We start from the raw sequence: 21,169 nt of genomic DNA on the forward strand, positions 1-21,169 counted from the left end.
TGAAGCCATTTGGTCCTGGAGTTGTCTGTGTTGGAAAGTTTTTGCTTACTGATTTAATTTTTTTACTCATTATTTGTTCAGATTTCGTGTTTCTTCCTGATTCAATCATTGTAGGTTGTGTATTTTTAGAAATACATTCATTTCTTGGTTAGGTAATTTGTTGGCATATAATTTTTTTGTAGTAGTCTCTCAAAATTCTTTGTATTTCTGGAATATTAGTTGTAATGTCTCCTTTTATGTCTGACTTCAAGTCTTCTTTCTTAGTCTAGCTAAAATTTTGTCAGTTTTATCTTTTTGAAAAGCCAGTTCTTAGTTTTATTGATCCTTTTACTGTTTTTCTGGTCTCTGTTTCCTTTATTTCCACTGTGATTTTTATTATTTCCTTCCTTCTGCTAATTTTGACATCAATCTGTACTTATTTTTCTAGTTCTTGAGGTGTAAAACTAGGTTGTGTATTTAAAATTTTTAACTTCTTAATAGGTGTGTATAGATACAAACTTTTCCCTCAGAACTGGTTTTGTGGCATCTCACAAGATTTGATAAGTTATTTTCATTTTTGTTTGAACATAATTTTTTATTTCCTTTTGTTTTCTTCTGTGACCCATGACATTTTTTTTTCAGTGTGGTGTTTAGTTTTCACATTTATGTGGCTATTCTTTTACTCTTGCGGATTTTTTTCATACTAATTGTGATCAGAAATGACAGTAGTTAGGATTTTGGTTGTCTTAAATTTGCTAATAATTATGTTGTGGCCTATCACATACTCTATCCTGGAGAATAATCCATGTGCAGTTAAGAATGTGTATTCTTTTTTTTTTTTTTAGATGCAATGTTCTGTGTTTGTTAAGTCTATTTGTTGTCATGTGTGGTTCATTCCAGTGTTTTCATGTTGATTTTCTGTCTGAGTGATCTATCCCTTGCTGACAGGTATTAAAGTCCCCTAGTACTATTGTATTGCTGTCTATTTCTCCCTTAAGACCTGTTAGTATTTGCTTAATATATTTTTGGTGCTCAGGTGTTGGGAGCATACATATTTATGATTATTTCATCTTTTTAATGTATTGACCCTTTTGTAGTTATATAATGACCTCCTTTGTCTCTTGTTTTTTTGGCATCAAGTCTATTTTGTCTGCTGTCAGTATGGCTGTGCCTGCTTTTTTTTTTTTTTCTTTTTTTTTGGCTTCTCTTTGCTTAAAATATCAATTTCCATCCTTTCCCTTTTAGCCTTTATGTCTCTTTAGACTGAAACACGTTCCTACAGCATATTTTGGGTCTTGTTTTTTCTCCATCCCGCCACCTTGTGCCTTTTGATTGGTGAGTTAAAGCCATTTGCCTTTAGGGTCATTATTGATGTGTATATGATTTACTATTGACATTTTCTCTTTCGCTTTGTGCTTATTTTTTTCATTTTTTCCCCTTCTGTTTCTGTAAACCTTGGTGGTTTCCCATGGTGATTTGCTCAATCTCTTATTTTTATTATGTTTGTGTCTCTGCTCTAGGTTTTTGTTTTGCGGTTATCATGAAGTTCCCATGTAACATATCACAGGATAACAACCCTTTTTCTGCCCATAGCAGTTTTTCTTCTTTCACCTGTAAAGGTTCAATCCTTTTATCCCCCCCTTTTATAGTTTTGATGTCACAAATTACCAATTTTAATGCTTACTTTATTATCAACTTGTAGTAGGTATAGTTATTATCAATGCTCCTTTAATCTTTATGCTATTCCTATGTAATATACCTTTCTAAAAAATACAGTTTTCTAATTCTGACCATCTGTCACCTTAACCAGAGTTGTATGTGTTTTTTCTTTTTGTTTCAGCTTTAAGAGCTCCTTTCAACATTTCTTACAAGACAGTTCTAATGGTGTTGACCTCCCTCAGCTTTTGTTTGTGTGTGGAAGCCTTTGTTTCCCATTTACCTGAGAGATAATTTTGCTAGATATTGTTACTTGAAAATTTTTTATCTTTTACAAGTTTGAATATGCCATTCCACTGTCTCTTGGCCTGTAGAGTTTCTGCTGTGAAATTTGCTGTTAGCCTAATGGGGGTCCCTTTGCAGGTTACTTTGTTTCCCTGGCTTTTTAAAATTCTTTATAACTGACTTACAGTTTTAATATAATCTGTTTTGGAGAAGATATTTTTGTCTTGAGATACTAAAGTGTTCTTTTGGCTTCTTACACAATTCCTTCCCAGGTTTGGGAAGATCTTTGCCGCCTTCTACATCTTTTCTGCTTTTGGTATACCTGTTATTCTTGAGTTGGCTTTTCTTTTTAAAATCTTTTTAATGTTTATTTATTTTTAAGAGAGAGAGTGTGTGAGCAGGGGAGGGGCAGAGACAGAGGGAGACACAGAATCTGAAGCAGGCTCCAGGCTCTCAGCTGTCAGCACAAGCCCCATGTGGGGCTCGAACCCATTAGCCGTGAGATTGTGACCTGAGCTGAAGTCGGATGCTCAACCGACTAAGCCACCCAGGTACCCCTTAAGTTGGTTTTTCTCATGGAGTCTCAAAGTTGTCATGGGGTTTCTTCATTTTTTACATCTCAAGGCTCTTTCCTCTAACACCTGAATCATTTCTAATTCCTATTCTTAAGCTCACTTTCATCTGATCTATTCAGCTTGCAACCCTTTGTAATACTTTCTTCATTTATCCAGTTCTTCAGCTCCAGCATTTCTCTTGGGTTGCTTTTAGACTTTCAATTTCTTTGGAAAAGTACTCTGTCTCTTCTGTAATCTCACTTATGAGATCACTATGCCACCTTTCTGAGTTCTCTTGTGGGTTGTTGAAATACTTCATAACAGCTTTTTTGAACTATTAGTTATACTTCAATAGTCCATACCTTTGGTGTGGGATGCTGGAGAATTGTTATTTTTTTTTTTTTGGTAGCACATTTCTGCCAACCTAAATAAGAAAGGTGTTTACTACTTTGAATGCAGCAGTAGCAGCACTTTACATAAAAAATTATCATTTTTGTTTTGTTTCATTGTCCAGAAGGTGGCACTATAGCACAGGTTTTTAGTTTCTCTTACCAGAATGGACTGGCAGTTAAGGTTGGGAGTGTGCACATAAAAAAAAGAAATAAAGATGCTGGTGGAGAAACAAAACAAAACAAAACAAAAAGGGTGCTGGCAGATTATATGGGTGTTCCTAGAGGTCCATGGGCAGTCCCTTTGCCAGAATCCTAGGGCAAACACTAGGAGATGCTTTATTTCAGTTCTCTTTGTCTTCACTTTGCTTTCCTTCCCCATCAGTCACTGCATGCTCTCCTGGGAGAGAGCAGTAGGTCCCTTCAGTTAGAGCAGGCAGAGGTGGACATATTCTCACGCAGTGTCTTCACCCTCTATCTCCTCTGCCAGTAAAAGTATCTAGGGGAGTGCTGCCCTCCCCTGGCTCTATAGACTCCTTTGAGATAAAGTCCACCCACTTTCAGGTATACAGATGGATGGATTTTGTGGCAGGCAAGGTGGAGGCTTCCTGGTGTGCTGTGTGGTGGCACTTTTGTATGGTCATGGATATCCAGTTCGTTGTAAATCAAAGGGAAAAGAATGTCATTACCGTTCTCCACTCTTTTGGCTAATTTTTAACCACTGGAAATTATAAATGTTTTTCCAGGTTTTGGTTTTTTTTTGAGACATAACTGACATTGAGCACTAAGTTTATTTTAAATGGGTTTTTTAAATGTTTTTTATTTATTTATTTTTGAGAGAGAGAGAGTGAGCCAGTGAACGGCAGACAGAGAGGGAGACACAGAATCTGAAGCAGCCTCCAGGCTCTGAGCCATCAGCACAGAGCCCAACGCAGGGCCCCAACCCATGAACCATGAGATCTTGACCCAAGCTGAAGTTGTACGCTTAAACCAACTGAGCCACCCAGGTGCCCCGAGCACTAAGTTTAAAGTGCACAACATTTGAGTTATATATATGGTGAAGTGATTACCACAAAAAGTTGAGTGAACATCCACCATGTCATACATAAAAAGTAAAAAAAGCAAAAACTTATCCTGTGATGAGAACTCTTCAGGTATACTCTTGTAAAACTGCTCTCTGAAACATGATTGTTGTTAACTGTCATCATCAGGTTATATATGTCATCCCTAGTACTTATCTGTCTCATAAATAGTTTATGTTTCTATCACTTCCATCCAATTCCCCCTTACCCATCTACCACTTCTAGTAAACACAAAGGTGATCACTTTTTCTGTGAGTTTTTGTTTCAAACTGTACATATAAGTGAGATCATACAGAATTTTTTTTTCATTAAGCATTATGTCTTTTATTGAATTATATATTTATTTAAAGACAAGTTACTTAACATACAGTATAGTATTGGTTTCAGAAGTAGAACCCAGTGATTCACCATTTGTATGTAACACCCAAGGCTCATCCCAACAAGTGCCGTTCTTAATGCCCATCACCCATTTAACCCTTCCCCCCACTCACCTCCCCCTCCAGCAACCCTCAGTTTCTCTGTATTTAAGAGTCTCTTATGGTTTGCTTCTGTCTCTGTTTTTATCTTATTTTTCCCTCCTTTCCCCAGTGTTCATCTGCTGTATTTATTAAACTCCACATATGAGTTAAATCATATATTGTCTTTTTCTCCCTGACATATTTCTCTTAGCATAATACACTCTAGTGCCATCCACATTGTTATAAATGGCAAGATTTTATTCTTTTTGATTGCTGAGTAGTATTCCATCGTGTGTGTGTGTGTGTGTGTGTGTGTGTGTGTATACCACATCTTTATCCATTCATCTATTGATGAACAGTGGGCTCTTCCATAATTTGGCTATTGTTGATAGCCCTGCTATAAACATTAAGGTGCATGTGTCCCTTCGAATTAGGATTTTGTATCCTTTGGGTAAATACCTAGTAGTGCAATTTCTGGGTCATACTGTAGCTCTATTTTTAATTTTATGAGGAACTTCCATGCTGTTTTCCAGAGTGGCTGTACCAGTTTATATTCCTACCAACAGTGAAAAGGGCTCCCCTTTCTTTGCATTCTTGCCAACATCTGTTGTTTCCTGAGTTGTTCATTTTTAACCATTCTAACAGGATTGATGTGGTATCTCATTGTGGTTTTGATTTGTATTTCCCTGATGATGAGTGATGTTGAGCATTTTTTCATGTGTCATTTGGCCATCTGGATGTCTTCTTTGGAGAAATGTCTATTCATGTCTTTTGCCCATTTCTTCACTGGATTACTTGTTTTTTGGGTGTTGAGTCTGATAAGTTCTTTATAGATTTTGGATACTAACCCTTTATCTGGTATGTCATTTGCAAATACTTCTCCCATTTCATCAGTTGCCTTTTAGTTTTGTTGACTGTTTCCTTCACTGTGTAGAAGCTTTTTATCTTGACAAGGTCCCAATAGTTCATTTTTATTTTCCTTGTCACTGGAGACATGTCTAGTAAGAAGTTGCTGTGGCCGAGGTCAAAAAGTTTGCTGTCTTCTCCTTCATATAAGATGTTGATGGTTTCCTATCTCATATTTAGGTCTTACATCCATTCTGAATTTTTTTTGTAGATGGTGTAAGAAAGTGGTCCAGTTTCATTCTGCTGCATGTCGCTGTCCTGTTTTTCCAGCAAAATTTGCCAAAGAGGCTGTATTTTTTCCATTGGGTACTCTTTCCTGGTTTGTCGAAGATTAGTTGGCCATATATTTGTGGATCCATTTCTGGGTTCACTGTTCTGTTCCATTGATCTATGTTTTTGTACCATACTCCCTTGATGATTACAGCTTTGTAATATAGCTTAAAGTCCAGAATTGTGATGCCTCCAGCTTTGGTCTTCTTTTTTCAACATTATTTTAGCTATTCACCGTCTTTTCTGTTTCCATACAAATTTTAGGATTGTTTTCTCCAGCTCTGTGAAGAATGCTGGTGTTTTTTTGATAGGAATTATAGTGAATATGTAGATTTCTTTGGGTAGTACAGACATTTTAACAATATTTATTCTTCCAATCCATGAGCATGGAATATTTACCCATTTGTTTGTGTCTTCTTCAGTTTCCTTTATAAGCTTTCTGTAGTTCACCTATAGATCCCTTACCTCCCCTAGGTTTATTTCTAGGTATCTTATGGTTTTTGGTGCAATTGTAAATAGGATCAATTCCTTGATATTTCTGCTGCTTCATTATTGGTGTATAGAAACGCAACCATTTTCTTTATATTACTTTTATATCCTGAAACTTTGCTGAATTCACTTATCAGTTCTATCAGTTTTTTTGATGGACTATTTCGGTTTTCCATGTAGAGTATCATGTCATCTGCAAAAAATGAAAGTTTGACTTCCTCTTTGCCAATTTGGATGCCTTTTATTTCTCTTTGTTGTCTGATTGCTGAGGATGGGACTTTTAGTCCTATGTTGAACAACAGTGGTGAGAGTGGACATCCTTGTTGTGTTCCTGACCTTAGGGGTAAAGCTCTCAGTCTTTCTCCACTGAGGATATTAGCTGTGGACCTTTCATATATGGCCTTTATGATGTTGAGGAATGTTGCGTCTATACCTACTTTGTTGAGGGTTTTTATCAAGAAAGGATGCTCTGTTTTGTCAATGCTGTATTTGTGTGTCTATTGAGAGAATCATATGGTTTTTATCCTTTTTTTTTTTTTTTTTTTTTTTTTAGTAACGTGGTCTATCACGTTGATTTGTGAATACTGAACCAGTTCTGCAGCCCAGGAATAAATCCCACTTGATTAATTCTTTTAATGTACTTTTGAATTTGATTTACTAGTACCTTATTGAGAATTTTCCATTTCCAGGTTCATCAGAGATATTGGCCTGTAATTCTCCTTTTTAGTGGAGTCTTTGGTTTTGGAATTAGGTAATGCTGGCTTCATAGAGTGAGTTTAGAAGCTTTTCTTCCATTTTTATTTTTTGGAACAGTCTGTGAAGAGTAAATACTAATTCTTCTTTAAATGTCTGGTAGAATTCCCCTGGGGAAGCCATCTGGTCCAGGACTTCTGTTAGGAGATTTTTTGATGACTGATTTAATTTCTTTGCTGGTTATGGGCCTGTTCAAATTTTCTCTCTTCTCATTTCAGTTTTAGTAGTGTGTGAGTGCCGAAGAATTTGTCTATTTCTTTCAGTTTGCCCATAGTTTAGTAAGTGTTTGCATTTTTGTGATATTACTGTGATCTGTCCTCTTTCATTCGTGATTTTATCTATTTGGGTTTTCTCTCCTTTCTTTTTGATAAGTCTTGCTGGGAGTTGATTTTTTTTTTTTTTTTTTTTGGTTCTTTAAAAGAACCAGCATTTAGTTTCATTGATCTCTTCTACTGGTTTTTGTTGTTTATATATTATTTATTTCTGCTCTGATCTTTACTATTTCCCTTCTTCTGCTAGCTTTAGGTTTTATTTGCTGCTCCTTTTCTAGCTCCTTTAGGTGTAAGGTTAAGTTGCGTATTTGGGACCTTTCTTGCTTCTTGAGATAGGTCTGAAGTGCTATGTACTTTCCTCTTAGGACTGCCTTTGCTGCATAGCAAATGTTTTGGACTGTTGTGTTTTCATTTTCATTGGCTTCCATGTATTTTTTAATATCTTCTTTAATTTCCTGGTGAACCCATTCATTCTTTACTAGGATGTTCTTTAACCCCCAAGTATTTGAGGGCTTTCCTTTTTTTTTTTTTTTTCTTGTGGTTGATTCAACTTTCCTGATTTGTTTTTAGGTCTTTGATCTCTGCAGCAAGGATTCTTCACAGGTCTTCTGTGCTGTTTTCAAGCCCAACCAATGGTCATTTGGCTGCTATTCTGAATTCTTGTTCAGATACAGTGCTTATATCTGTTTTGAGCAAGTCCATGGCTGTTACATTTTCTCAACCTTCTTTTGGGGAGAATTCTTTCTCTTGTCCTTTTGGTTAAGTTTCTGTCTTTTGCTTGTTTTAAAATAATGTTGTTTCCTGCACCTGAGAGTAATGCTATATTTAAAAGGGGTCATACATTCTCTAAGGACTGGCACTTCTCAGAATGTTTCTGGTGTAGGCTGTATGCACTCTGTTCTTGCATATTGTCTGCTCTTTGCCACTGGTCAGTCATTTGCAGAGTTCATCCTTGTTTGCAGTGGAGAGTATTTGGATCTTTAACTAGATGTGCTTTTTTTGTTGAAATAAGCCTGGAAAAAGGAGGGAAATGTCTGATCAAAAAAAAAAAAAAAAAAAAGGGAAATGCAAAACCCAAGAAACTATGAGCCTGATTCCAAAAGGAAAAAATAGTAAACCTATTCCTACCAGAACAGGTGCAGGTGTTGTTGTGAACCACTCGACTTTTAGTATACTTAATGTATCCCAGGTGCTGGCTATGCTGATCTTCTGGAGGAGAGGCCTGCTGTGTTGGCTCAGAGTCTGTCTTGCCCCAGTAAATAAGCAATTGCCAGGCACAGAGGGGTGCGGTTTGGTATATATGGGTTCTGCCTCTGCTAGGGGTTGCTGTATTGCTCTCTGCAGTCCCACCATGTTGGCATGCGTGGGGGGAATGGCACCACTGGGTATCTAACACCCCCGCTATTCAGGGAGCCCTCACTCAATAGCATGGACAGTCAGCTCACCCTGTGCCACAACACTCCTGCATTTTTTTTTGGACATGTGACTGGGATTCAAAACCCAAAGTCTTAAAGGACCCAGCACTGCAAGGATCTACCCACATACTCCAGAGTAGAGACTCTCCATGCTGTGTCTGAAATCGTTTGTTCCAGAAAACCAGTCCCACACTTGCGTGGTGTGAAGAATGTTTGGTGTAGCACCGCTAAAAGAAGCAAATTTTATATTCCCTCTGGGTGCATCTCTGTCTCCCTGGTGATGAAAGGCATTTTGCTGGTGATTACATGGTCTTTTGTCCTTGGAAAGGCAATACACCCTGTTCCAAAAGTACTCCAGGAAGGGGAATGTTCTTTCCCAACACACCTAGAGATCTCTACACCACACTATGTACCCTGGAGCCAGCTCCCCCTACCCCAGGAGCACCACAGCTCCACTCCAAGGAAAGTCAAGTACTTACAAAACATTAGAGCTTGACCTCTAAACACTGTTTGCAAAAAATACCCTGTGACACCCAGTACTTTTTGTTCCCCAGTCCATGGTCCAGAGAGGTTTTCCTCTCCTGGAAACTAAATGCCACTGTTCTCAACCCCTCTCTCTTTCTCTGCCTTTTGTCTGTCTATGGCAGGGGATCCCTACCCCTCCACAGCACCGCCATTTTTCTCTTCTCTAATTCACTTCCACACACTTCACAGGTACCATGCTATCTCACTCCAACTGTGGAAATTCTTCTGCCACTCTGCAAGTCAATATCCTAGGTGTTTCAAATGATCTGACCTCAATACCACTGTGTTTGAGGATCGAGGAAAGCCCAGGGTCCCCCTACTTTCCTGTCTTTGTAACTCCTCTCATAGCATCATGTCTTCAAGGTCCAGCCATGTTGCCTCAAATGGCAGGATTTCTTCATTGCTGATCATTGGATAATATTACACACACACACACACCACCACCACCACCACTTCTTTATCCATGATCCATAGATGGACAATTAGGTTGTTCCATGTGTTGGCTATTGTAAATAATGCTGCAATAAACATGGAGGTATATCCATATTTTCAAATTAGTGTTTTTGTTTTCTTCAAATAAATATCTAGAAATGAAATTGCTGGATCATATAGTAATTCTATTTTTAATTTTGGGGGGAGCCCCCATATTGTTTTCCATATGGCTGCACTCATTTGCATTCCCACCAACAATAACAGTGTACAAGCGTTCCTTTTTATCCACATTCTAACCAGCATTTGTTAATTCTTATCTTTCTGATCTACCAACTCTAACAGGTGTGAGGGGATACCTCACTGTAGAATTCATTTGCATTTCCATAAGTGATTGATGATGTTGAGCATAATTTCTTGTATCAGTTGGCCACTCATATATCTTCTTCAAACAAATATCTTTTTGAGTTGTTCTCTACCTTTTAATCAGATTGTCTTTTCGCTTTTGAACTTTGAGTTCTTTGTATATTTTGTGTATTAGCCCCCTATCAGATACGATTTATAAACATATTTTTTCCCATTCGATAGATTGGATTTTCATTGTGTTCATTGTTAGCTGTGCAGAAACTTTTTAGTTTGATGTTTTGTTTGTTCTTGCTTAGGTTGCTTGTGCTGTAGGTGTCATATCCAAAAAATCATTGCTGGGACCCATGTCAAGAACTTTTCCCCCATGTTTTCTCTAAGAGGTTTACAATTTGAGGTCTTATAATTAAGTCATTCATCCATTTCAAATTAATTTTTGTGAGTGGTATAGTATATTTTTCAGTCTTTTCTCCATGGAGTATTGGCTCCCTTGTCAAATACTAATTGATTATATTTGTGTTTTAAAGAGCTTCTCAGTTCTGTTCCACTGTTCTCTGTGACTGTTTTTATGTGAGAAACATACTGTTTTGAAGATAATAGCTTTATAGTATAATTTGAAATCATTGTGCTGTTTTCTGCTTTGTTCTTTATTCTCAGGGTGACTTTGCTTATTCAGGATTTTTTGTGATTACATATAAATTTTAGAATCATTTTTCCACCTCTGTAAAAAATGCCACTGGAATCTTATACTGAATCTATCCTGTACTGAATCTATAGATTGCTTTTGGTATTATTGACATTCTAGCAATGTTTTTAAAATTAATGAATATAGGATACTTTTACTTTGTGTTTTCTTTGTTTCATCATTTTCTTAGAAGAGAGCTCTTACACTTCCTTAAATTTCTTATGTGTTTTATTGTTTCTGATGCTATTGTAAATTAGATCATTTCTAAGATAATTTATTCCTATATAGAATACTACTGATTTTTCATTGTTTACTGAATTTAAATCTAACAGTTTTGGTGGAGTCAGGATTTTCTTCTGGTCTGATTGCTGTGTCTAGAACTTGAGGTACTATGTTGAATAAGATTGGTGAGAGTGGAAACAGTTTTCTTGTTCCTGATCTCAAAATAAAGGCTTTCAGTCTTTCACCACTGAGTATGATGTTAGCTGTAGGCTTATGTGGCCTTTAGATACAGGAAGGAATGTACCTCAGCGTATCAATGTGTTATCATGAAAGGGTGTTCAATTTTGTCTAATGTTTTTTCTGCATCTTTTGAGATGATCCTATTTTTTTTCTTTCATTGTGTTAATATATTAATTTTGTTGAACCATTCTCCTATCTCAGGGGTATATACTATTTTATCATGGTCAGTGATTATTTTAATGTTGAGCTGAATGCATTTGCTATTTTATTGAGAATTTTGCATGTATATACTAGAGGGATGTTGGCCTGTAGTTTCCTTTTGTTGTTGTGTCCTTCTTGTGCTTTTGTATTAAGGTAATGCTGGCCTCATAAAATAACTTTGGGAGTGTTCCCTCTTGCTCAATTTTTTGGTAGAGTTTGAGGAGGATTGCTCTTAACTCTTCAAATGTTTTGTAAAACTCACCAGAGAAGCCATCCTGTATTGGCATATTTTTGATTACTGATTCAAATGAAGAAAAACCCATTTCCTTTCTAGTAGTTGGTGTGTGCAGGTCCTTCCTGATTTAGTCTTGGTAGTTTGCATGTTCCAAAGAATTCCTTCTACATTGTCCAGTTTGTTGGCATATAGTTGCTCACAATAGCCTATTAACATTCTTTGTATTTTTGTGGTAGAAGCTGTAATGTCTTCATTACTTTACACTGTTTTTGATTTGGGTGCTTTATCCTTGGTTAGTCTGAAGAGTTGTCAATTTTGCTTCTTTTAAAAGAGGAAGTTTTTAATTTTGTTAACTTTTTCTATTATTTTCTTGTTCTCTATTTCTGTTCTAATCTTTATTGCTAACCTTGGGCTTGGTTTCACTTGGAAGTTTTCTTATTTCTCAATGTGTGCATTTACTGCAATGAATTTCCCTTTATGACTACTTTTAGTACATCCCTTAAGTTTTGGTATGGTGTGTTTTTATTTTTGGTTGTCTTAAGATGCCTTGTTACTTCCACTTTAACTTCTTCTTTGATCCTTTATGTTCAGTTTAATTTCCATGTATTCATGACTTTTCTAGTATTCTTCTTGTTACTGGTTTCTACTTTATACTATTGTGGTCAAAGAAGATATTTGATATGATTTCAGTCTTCTTGAATTTGCTAGGTCTCATTTTGTGGCTTAACATATGGTCGATAATAGAAAATATATCATGTGTGCTTGTGAAGAATAATATTCTGTTAAGATCTATTTATTCTGTAGTGTTCTAATCTGCTCTGTTTGGCAGAACTATCAATTGTTGAGAATAGAGTACATATGTATTTAGATGCTCTGATGTTGGGTACATAAATATTTACAATGGTTATACCTTCCTGGAGTGACCCTTTTGTAATAGAATATTTATACATCTTCCTTGTCTCTCTTACTATTTTAAGTTTAAATTATTTTTAATGTTTATTTTTGAGAGAGAGAACGAGCTGGGGAGGGGCAGAGAGAGTTGGAGACACAATCTGAATCAGGCTCCGAGCTCTCAGCACAGAGTCCAACACGGGGCTCAAACTCATAAACCATGAGATCATGACCTGAACTGAAGTCAGATGCCCAACCGAGTCCCCCAGGCACCCCTTAAGTTTAATGTCTGTTTTGTCTGTGACCATGTTTTTCTCTCTTTAGCTATGTGTGTTGGTCTCTGTTCATCCTCTTCCCTTTCTTTTAGGATTCTCAAAAGGTGTCTTGTCTATGAATAATTGTTAGTTCTTGTGAAGGAGCAGCAAAGTTAAGAATAACCTATGTTGCCATCTTAGTGATGACACTCTAGAAATAAGAATTTTAAGTTGGGTCAAAATGTAATTTTTAGCAGTTTGGTAGCCAAATGTAATACACAGCCATATCTAGAGGAAACTTGGAAGTGCCTTGGATCAAGGCACTTCACTAGAGGAGGGGTGGACAGGCTTGTCGACCTTAGTGACTAACTTTGGTGCTTTCTAGGAGGGAATGTCAGTAGAGTTAGTTAATAAAGTAGATTTTCTTCACAAAAGGAATGAATCCTAGCATGGGCTACTGTAGTTGTAGCACTACCCTTTGTACTGCTAAAGCTGAGCTTCTCTCACCTACAGATAATGTTAAACTCCTGTCAGGAGTAGGAAAGGCAGGCACCAAACTTTTTCTACATCCACCATGATTTGTGAAGGCCATACAATAACCCTTATATATAATAAGAATCCAGATGAAGCAGGAGAAAGCTACCATCTGGTCAGGCCTGGCTAATGATGAGGACTCAGACTAGAATATTTGAGTACTTATTGTAGCAATATGAATCTTTGGCTTAGTTCCGGTTCTCTTCAGCTTTGGAAGGCTTTCTCCAGCATTTCTTGAGGCAAGTATATTCAAATTCTTATTGATTGCTCCTCCTGAAAAAAGAGCTCACTTGCCAGCTCATTGTGCTGCTCAGAAATCCAGAGTTTTGGCCCTAATGTCACCCAGCTGGCAGCAAAATGACCTTTTTTTCCACCCTGGTTCATCTAGTTCCACAGAACTGCCATTAGAATCTGGAAATCAAAAGTCTTATCTAAGCACAAATCATAGATTTTTAATAATGAGATGAAAATGATTTATTGCAATATGGTTGTAGGAACTGCTTACCCTCTATAAAAATGGTAACAATTCTGATTATTCTTTCAAAGTAAAGTTGAAGACCGTCCAAGTGCCCCAAATAGTGGTTAGGATTTTCCTGGGGGTGGAGAAAGAGACTCAATGTCCCAGAACATCTTTTGAAAACAAATGACATTTCACAACATGGTATAGCCATTAACATGTACTAATACATTGTTGCCTATAAAAGAAAATTTCTTTAGGACCTAGAGTGGTGGGCATGGGAAATCATTTCGATAGAGATCTCTTATGGCCATCATACATTTTCACTGATTTAACACATATTTTAAAAATATGTATAACAGCATAATTGAAATGTAATTCCTACCTCATGAAATTGACCCATTTAGAGTGTACAATTCACTGGGGCTTAGTGTATTCTGAGTTGTACAACTTTACTGTAATCAAACTGAAACATTTTCATCACCACAGAAAGAAACCCCACAGCCATTAGCATTCATTATCTCTTTCCTCAACTTGCCATGCCAGCCCTAGGTCACCACTAACCTACTTTCTGTCTCTATAGATTTGCCAGTTTTGGACATTTCGTATAAATGCAATCCTACAATGGTAGTCCTTTATGTATGCTTATTTAGCATAATGTTTTCAAGAAAAACTTTCTATGATTGAATGATAACCCATTATATGGATATACTACACTTTGATGATCCATCAGTGGATGAGACACTAGGGCTGGTTTCTTTTGTTGTTTATTAGAAGTTGTGGCTGTAAACATTTGTATACAACTTTTTATATAAGCTTGTTTTTATTTCTTCCAGGTATATACCTAGTGGTAGAATTGCTGGGTCATACTGTAACTATGTTTAACAAGTTAAGACTTCCAGAGTATTTCCAAAAACCTGGATCATTATACATTCCCATCAGTGGTGTTTAAAGATAGTGAATGCTTGACTTTACTTTCTAATGGGATGTTTCATGCACCTCTAATCCTCCCCATGTCTGGCAACCACTCATCTGTTCTTTGTGTCTGACAGTTTGTTTTTCTGTTGTTGTTTTAGATTCTACATGTAAGTGAGATCATATGGTATTTCTTTCTCCATCAGATTTAATTCACTTACTATAATGCCCACAAGGTCTATCCTTGTTGACACAAATGGCAAGATTTCATTTTGAATGTTAAATAATATTCCACTGTGTATATATAATAGACCCCATTTTCTTTTTCCATTTATCAATTGACACTTAGAATTACCATATGACCCAGCAATTCTATTTTTAATTTTTTGAGGAACCCCTGTTTTCCAGAGTGGCTGCACCAGTTCACACCAATGGTGCGTAAGCATTCTCTTTTCTGGACTTATTTACCAGAACTTCTTTTTAAGATTATCACTTCTCACCTTTCAAAATGACTATCTTACTGTTGCTTTGTTTTGCATTTTTCTAATGACTAATAAGGCCCAACACGTGTTCCCTTTTCATTTACCTGTTTGCCATGTATAGGTCTTCTTTAGAAACAGGTCTATTTTTTAATCAGATTTTTTTTTTTTTTTGGCTACTCAGTTGTAGGAGTTTTTTATACATTTTAGATAATCCTTTGTCACATTTATGATTTGCACATATTTTCTTAATTGTGTTGATGGTTTCCTTCACTATGCAGAAGATTTTTAGTTTAAAAATCTGATTTCAGGGGCACCTGGGTGGCTCAGTCAGTTAGGTGTCTGACTTCGGCTCAGGTCATGATCTCGCGGTTCATGAATTCGAGCCCCATGTTGGGCTCTGTGTTGACAGCTTGGAGTCTGCTTCGGATTCTGTGTCTCAGTCTCTCTCTCTGCCCTTCCCTTGCTCATGCTCTGTTTGTCTCTCTCCAAAAATAAGGATTAAAAAATCTGACTTCAAAAGCAAACTAGTGGGACTATTTCAATTAATTGGCCATAGATGCCTGGATTTGTTTCTGAGCCATCTATCCTGTTCCACCTACCTATGTTATGTTTTCATGCCTGCTTACACAACATCAAAGAATCAATGCTACTTTCAAGCCTTCTATATTATAAGGTTATACCTTCCATAGATAGTGATTCCCCTTATAGATCTGGGCATGGAAAATGACAACATTGAGACAATGGATTCTAATTTTGAAGTAAGTTCTCTGCATAAAATGTTATCCAACAGCAATGCACTGCTGTTGGTGAAAGCAAGAATCCATCTTTGCTGCAAACGTCATTGTTGTCTTGCCAGCCACCCACACCATCAGCATCCATCAACATCGAAGCAAGACCCTCCACCAGCACAAAGATTAATACTCACTGAAAGCTCAGATGGTTAGAAATTTTAAAGTATTTTTGAATTATGTACATTTTTGACACATAAACTCATACACTGGGAAACCAAAAAATTCATCTGGCTTGCTCTATTGCAATGTTCACTTTAGCGAAGTGGTCTGGAATTGAACCGACAAGATCTCTGAGGTATGCCTCAGATTATTTCTGATGGCCACCTCCATCAGTCTTATGTAGCACAATGTATCAGAGTATCAATCATTATGATAGTTGTTTCACAGTCTACACTATAAGCTTTCACTATTGAAAGAATTAGAAAATTAACTAGATTTAGAGTATGGTTATTGATTAGCATAGAATTCACAATTCAGCTGAAACCAAAAAGTTGCAAGAGAGTGTCCAGGTTAGTAGTTCAAAGCCAGTTTTACCATTATAAACTGGGCAAATAAATGTTAAGGCAAAGAACTAGATACATTTGTGCCTGTTTCCTTACCAGGAAATTATTTCAATACTAGCACCTACTTCACGGAAGAAAGGAGGTACAATATATCAAGTTCTTTGAATAGGACCAGTTATATGATAACCATTCAAATATTTGTTTAATTAATACTATTATCATAGCAGGGTTGGGTTCACTTGGCACTTTATATATATTTTCTCCTTTGAGCCTTGTGACTCTGAGCCTTCGAGCTCTGTAACTAAGTAAGGCAAATGTCAAAAGTAACCTGACAAAAAACATGACTTGATGGTGAGGCTAGATTTCCCATCTTCTGACTGATAATCCATCTACCACTTACCATACCCTGGCACCTTCTTCTATAGAAGACTGTTGTAATATGGTGTTATTTTCCTGGTCAAGCCCCTGAGAGAATTCTGGCTCTTGAGATTTAGGTTCATTTTACTAACCTCAAGTTGTAAACCAGCATCAGGGTGTGTCTCAAAGCCCAGATTAAAGGAATCACATTTGACAAAAGCTTACACAGATTACTGTTTTATGAGACTTTCAAGTCCAGTGTATTCCCAAATGCCACTATTTAAGGAAACTAAATATTAGCATGAGAGAACTCAATCTGTCCATAAAACCTTTGTGCCAAATTATGGGATTTTTTCCTCTAAGTTCAGTGGAATCTTAGCATCCTTACTTAGCACTGGGAAAATCCCCAACAGGATGCATATAGTCCTACATCTTGGCAATAAACACATTGTTTAGATCCATACTGTTCTTCCTCGTGCTCCTCTAAATCCAATCCTACAATTAATCACATCGTATTTTTACAATACATAATGAGTGAAATTCAAGCTCAAAAATAGTCATAACTAAATTATAAGTTTTTCCAGAGAATTGCTTTTTATCTTTCAATATTACTTTTAAAAAGTATTCTGGGTTATTAAAGTGTTTAGACATGGATGTAAAATATTAGTCTATTTTTTTCCTCCTTTGGTCTCAGGAGCTGAGATGAAATCAAATGATTTAATCATTCTGAATCCATGTGGTTCCTTTGAGATAGGGCCAGATGTAAGCAGAAGGATTTATAGGGCGTAAAATTCAGAATGGATTAGAAAAGCATTTTTGTGTCCAGCCCAATACATCCTAAATCAAAGTCCCCTGAATGGACTGGGGAGGTTGTCATGGCAACTAACTGGCAAGCTAAGCCCCTGGAATGTGAAGGCAAACAATAGAGTGTTAAGATTGTGTACAGAACAGCCAACTATGGCTGCTTCTGCCCAGGTACAGTGACACATCGGTAGAAGTGTCCAACTGCCACCACCTTTTTTTGTACCTCCTGGCTATTCTGGCATCTCTTTGGGAATGTATCAGGTCCTTTCCCAGAGGTCAGTAAAAACACTGCTGCTGATAGATGACAGAAGCCCTAGGAAAATCAGCACCAATAGATAGATGCAATGGTATACAAAGCAGTGAAGGGCTAAGAGGACACAAAAATTTCTGAAAGGAGGTTGAAGCACATTTAAGGTAAATCCAGCGACTCCTTAGTGCCACCTTGTGTCCAGTTAGATGCTGAAAATTTACCAAAAGCCCACCCTCCCTCGTTTCCTGGGGCCCCAGCAGGGCAGACACAGAAAGAGTCAGACCAGACCCTGGTGATGTTTGGTAGCCCCTATTGCAGGTTAAGGAAAACATGTAAGTTAAAAGCTTTGATAGAATCTGAAATGGGACAAGAAAGATATGCCAAATAACATCCATCTTAGAGAAGTTTTCGAGAAGCTACCTGGTGCCGGGAGTTGGAAGGACATGTTGTGGCAGATCCTCGATGGATGTTGCCCTTACTAACTTCTGCAAAGAGATTTGTTGGTGTTCATTCAGCCGTGCTGGGAGCAAAAAAAAAAAAAAAAATGGGAACACAGCCGTGAACAAAAGAATTTGATACAAGAAGATAACATTTGTTCAAATTGCATCTTGAACAATTGGCCCACCTCTTCTCTCTCACACAATCAAGCAGCAAAAACCATAATCAAGTCCCATTTAGTTTTCAGCAGAAGTGTAAAGTGACCAAGCTGTGTTTCTCTTTGTTTCCTCCAGGGTTTGAATTTTTTGAAACAAGTGCCAAGGATAACATTAATGTCAAGCAGACATTTGAGCGTCTTGTGGATATCATCTGTGACAAAATGTCAGAGAGTTTGGAGACAGATCCGGCCATCACTGCCGCCAAGCAGAACACAAGACTCAAGGAAACCCCTCCTCCACCACAGCCCAACTGTGGTTGTTAATGTCCCCACAAAGGCAGTTCTGCGGGGCGGGGGGCAGATCACCAACCAACAGCATTTATAAATGGTTGATTAACCTTCATTTATACTGCCTAATAATTATTTGAGGGAAATCTTTGATGTCAGTGGCTCATACATGCATTCAATTTGTGGGAGATTTCCTGTGTTAATATGTGGCAAATATGTGATCTCAAATTTGTAAGGACTATCCATCTATAAACATCTGGTATTTGCATGTAATTTGTTACTTGTCTTTGTAGGCTCTTTTTGTTTCAGATTTCTTCTCAAGATTAAGCTACTGCTGGGACCTCAGACTGTAATTTCACTACAACTGACTTTTGTGCCACGGGTTCAAATTTGCAATTCACTTGTATGGATGATAAACAAGGAATTGTTTGTGTGTGTGGACAAGAGGAGATCTCAGGAGACCGTCATGGGTCTGGTTAGTTTACCGTTCAGGAAATGTGTCTGTTTTTCAGTGTTATTAATAACTGAGGAGACCATTGACTATAAAGAACTTAAAGTACTGTGTTTGAAACTCTTGCCAATTTTCTAAGACATTAAATCTAGTTCCAGTGTGAGAAGTAGAATTATTTAATAGGAACTAGATTTAAACAATCCTCTTAATTTAGTTTAAATAATCAATGTCTCTAACCCAGGGTTACTGTTGCCACTGTATGTGCCCAACATTCTGAATCGTTGAGGGCACCAACAGCCTGAGAGGCATCTGGTTAAGGCATGATGTGACAGTTGTTTTAACCAAGACAGGTAGGAATACCTGCAGCACTCAAAGGACTGAGTTCACCCCTATTTCCCTAATAACTGCCCCCCATTACACACACATCACCACCACTTTCTGAAACCATCACCAATGCTCAGAATCAAGCTCAAGTTGAAGCTTGTTAGAGCCCCTCTTCTCACAGGATAGAGGCTTGCTTCCCAAACCAGTGCCTTCTGTTCACACCTCAGCTACATTCTTGTACCTAATACAAGTAATTTAAACAATATCCCAATGGTTCAAAGATTGAGGAAAAGACCATGTTTATCTCTAGTCTTTTTCAATCCAGTTCTTCCTAATTCTAATGCATATCCCCATTCCCTATAGGAATAACAAGCATACAAATCTCACCAGCTCTTTTCATTGGGCACCAGAAGGAAATTGGCATCCTCAGCACATCCAATATTGTTTGCAATTTAGATGTTAGGAAGGCACAGATTGGCAGATGTAGAAGGACAGTTTCATTAGGTAGAGTCACTTTCCCCGTCTTTTGGTGGCTATGTTCAAGTTTTTTTTTCCCCCTCTCTTCATGCACAGTTCCTGTAAAAGTATTGGGTCAAAGTCTTTTTAGCAAGGATACTGATAGGTAAATTTGCCATTGGATAATAAATGTCTACAAGGTAAAGAACTAGGTCATATACATTATTAGTAAGAAAGTGAAAATTACAGAATACCTGTGGGATGTTTTAAGCCTATCAGTGTCATTTCTCACCTTGAGCTTCAGATCCACTAATTGGTAATAAATTTCCACCTTGGCACCCTAGATGGCAGGCCACAGCTTAGTAAAGACAAGAATGTCTTATTGGATTTTAATGCTCCAACAAGCTTCAAGAATTCCAGAAATGACAGTGAAGGGAAAGAGAAGGGGAGTGGCAATCAAAACATATTTGTTTGCTACAGAAGTCTATTTGCATGATAGTGCACTATTTCTATAACCTGGACTAGAACATGGCCATGTTCAATGATAGAGCTGTTAGGTTCAGTTGTATAATCTAATACCAAGCAAGAAGGCAAGGAAAACTTGCCTCTCTCACAGCCCCATCCCATATACATATACAGATGTCCGGGACCTAAGTATGAAGTCCACATGGCTTTTACAAGGACCTTGCTATATGTATTATTTTAAAGGGGAGAGCAGAATCAGGGTCAGAAACGTAGAAGGTAAAGAGCTGAGTTTTACTTTTGTGTAAACCCCTTCTCTGAGAAACTGACTGAAATTGGCCCTAAGACCAAAAGACCAAGTCAGGAGCCTACTTCACAATGTCAGACATGACTAATTTGAACTAATCAGTTCAAAATTTGACTAATTTATGGCAGTCAGGGAAGCGGGATGCCCAAGTGTCATTGCCAAGGAATTGTGGATACTTTGTTTTCCAAACCTCAGTTGAGGTGGGGCTGTCCTAATTCATTCTCTGTCCCACCCAGGTGTGAGTTTCAATGACAAGTTTCCAGAGGGGATTGTAACAGAGCTCAATGCTATGAAGCATTAGGAAGAGAGAATAATCTCTATTCCTAATTTTACTAACGGATTTTGGTTTGAAAATTAAATATTTTTTGTCATAAGAGGTAATGCTGGAGGATTCAACTATATTACTTAAAATTTTTAACACTAATTGCAATGTTTAACATTTTTGCTGACAATACACACACACTCAGCTTCTTACATTCTCTCCATCCCTCACAAAAGCTTAATAGCCACAAATTGTTTTTAATGATGGCGTAAATTTGTATTTACAAGATCAAGATACCTTAAAAAGTACATAGTGTGTACATTTAAAACATCCATCTTGTTGTATTTGATACAATTCAATTAGTGTTTCAAGTATGAA

The 21,169-nt window shown here is 37.3% G+C and overlaps 1 protein-coding gene across 1 annotated transcript in view; it reads left to right on the plus strand.

The window, feature by feature from the left end:
* The window catches only part of RAB3C (RAB3C, member RAS oncogene family), a 259,697-nt gene extending 240,888 nt beyond the window's left edge, over positions 1 to 18,809 (plus strand). The window contains exon 4 of the mRNA XM_042906319.1: positions 18,378 to 18,809. Coding sequence (XP_042762253.1) covers positions 18,378 to 18,565 — 188 coding nt within the window. The 3' untranslated portion in view covers positions 18,566 to 18,809. The remainder of the gene's footprint in view (positions 1 to 18,377) is intronic.
* The last annotated feature ends 2,360 nt before the right edge of the window (positions 18,810 to 21,169 follow it).

The sequence above is a fragment of the Panthera leo genome, chromosome A1 (genome assembly GCF_018350215.1).
Source record: "Panthera leo isolate Ple1 chromosome A1, P.leo_Ple1_pat1.1, whole genome shotgun sequence".
In the NCBI taxonomy this organism is placed as follows: domain Eukaryota; kingdom Metazoa; phylum Chordata; class Mammalia; order Carnivora; family Felidae; genus Panthera; species Panthera leo.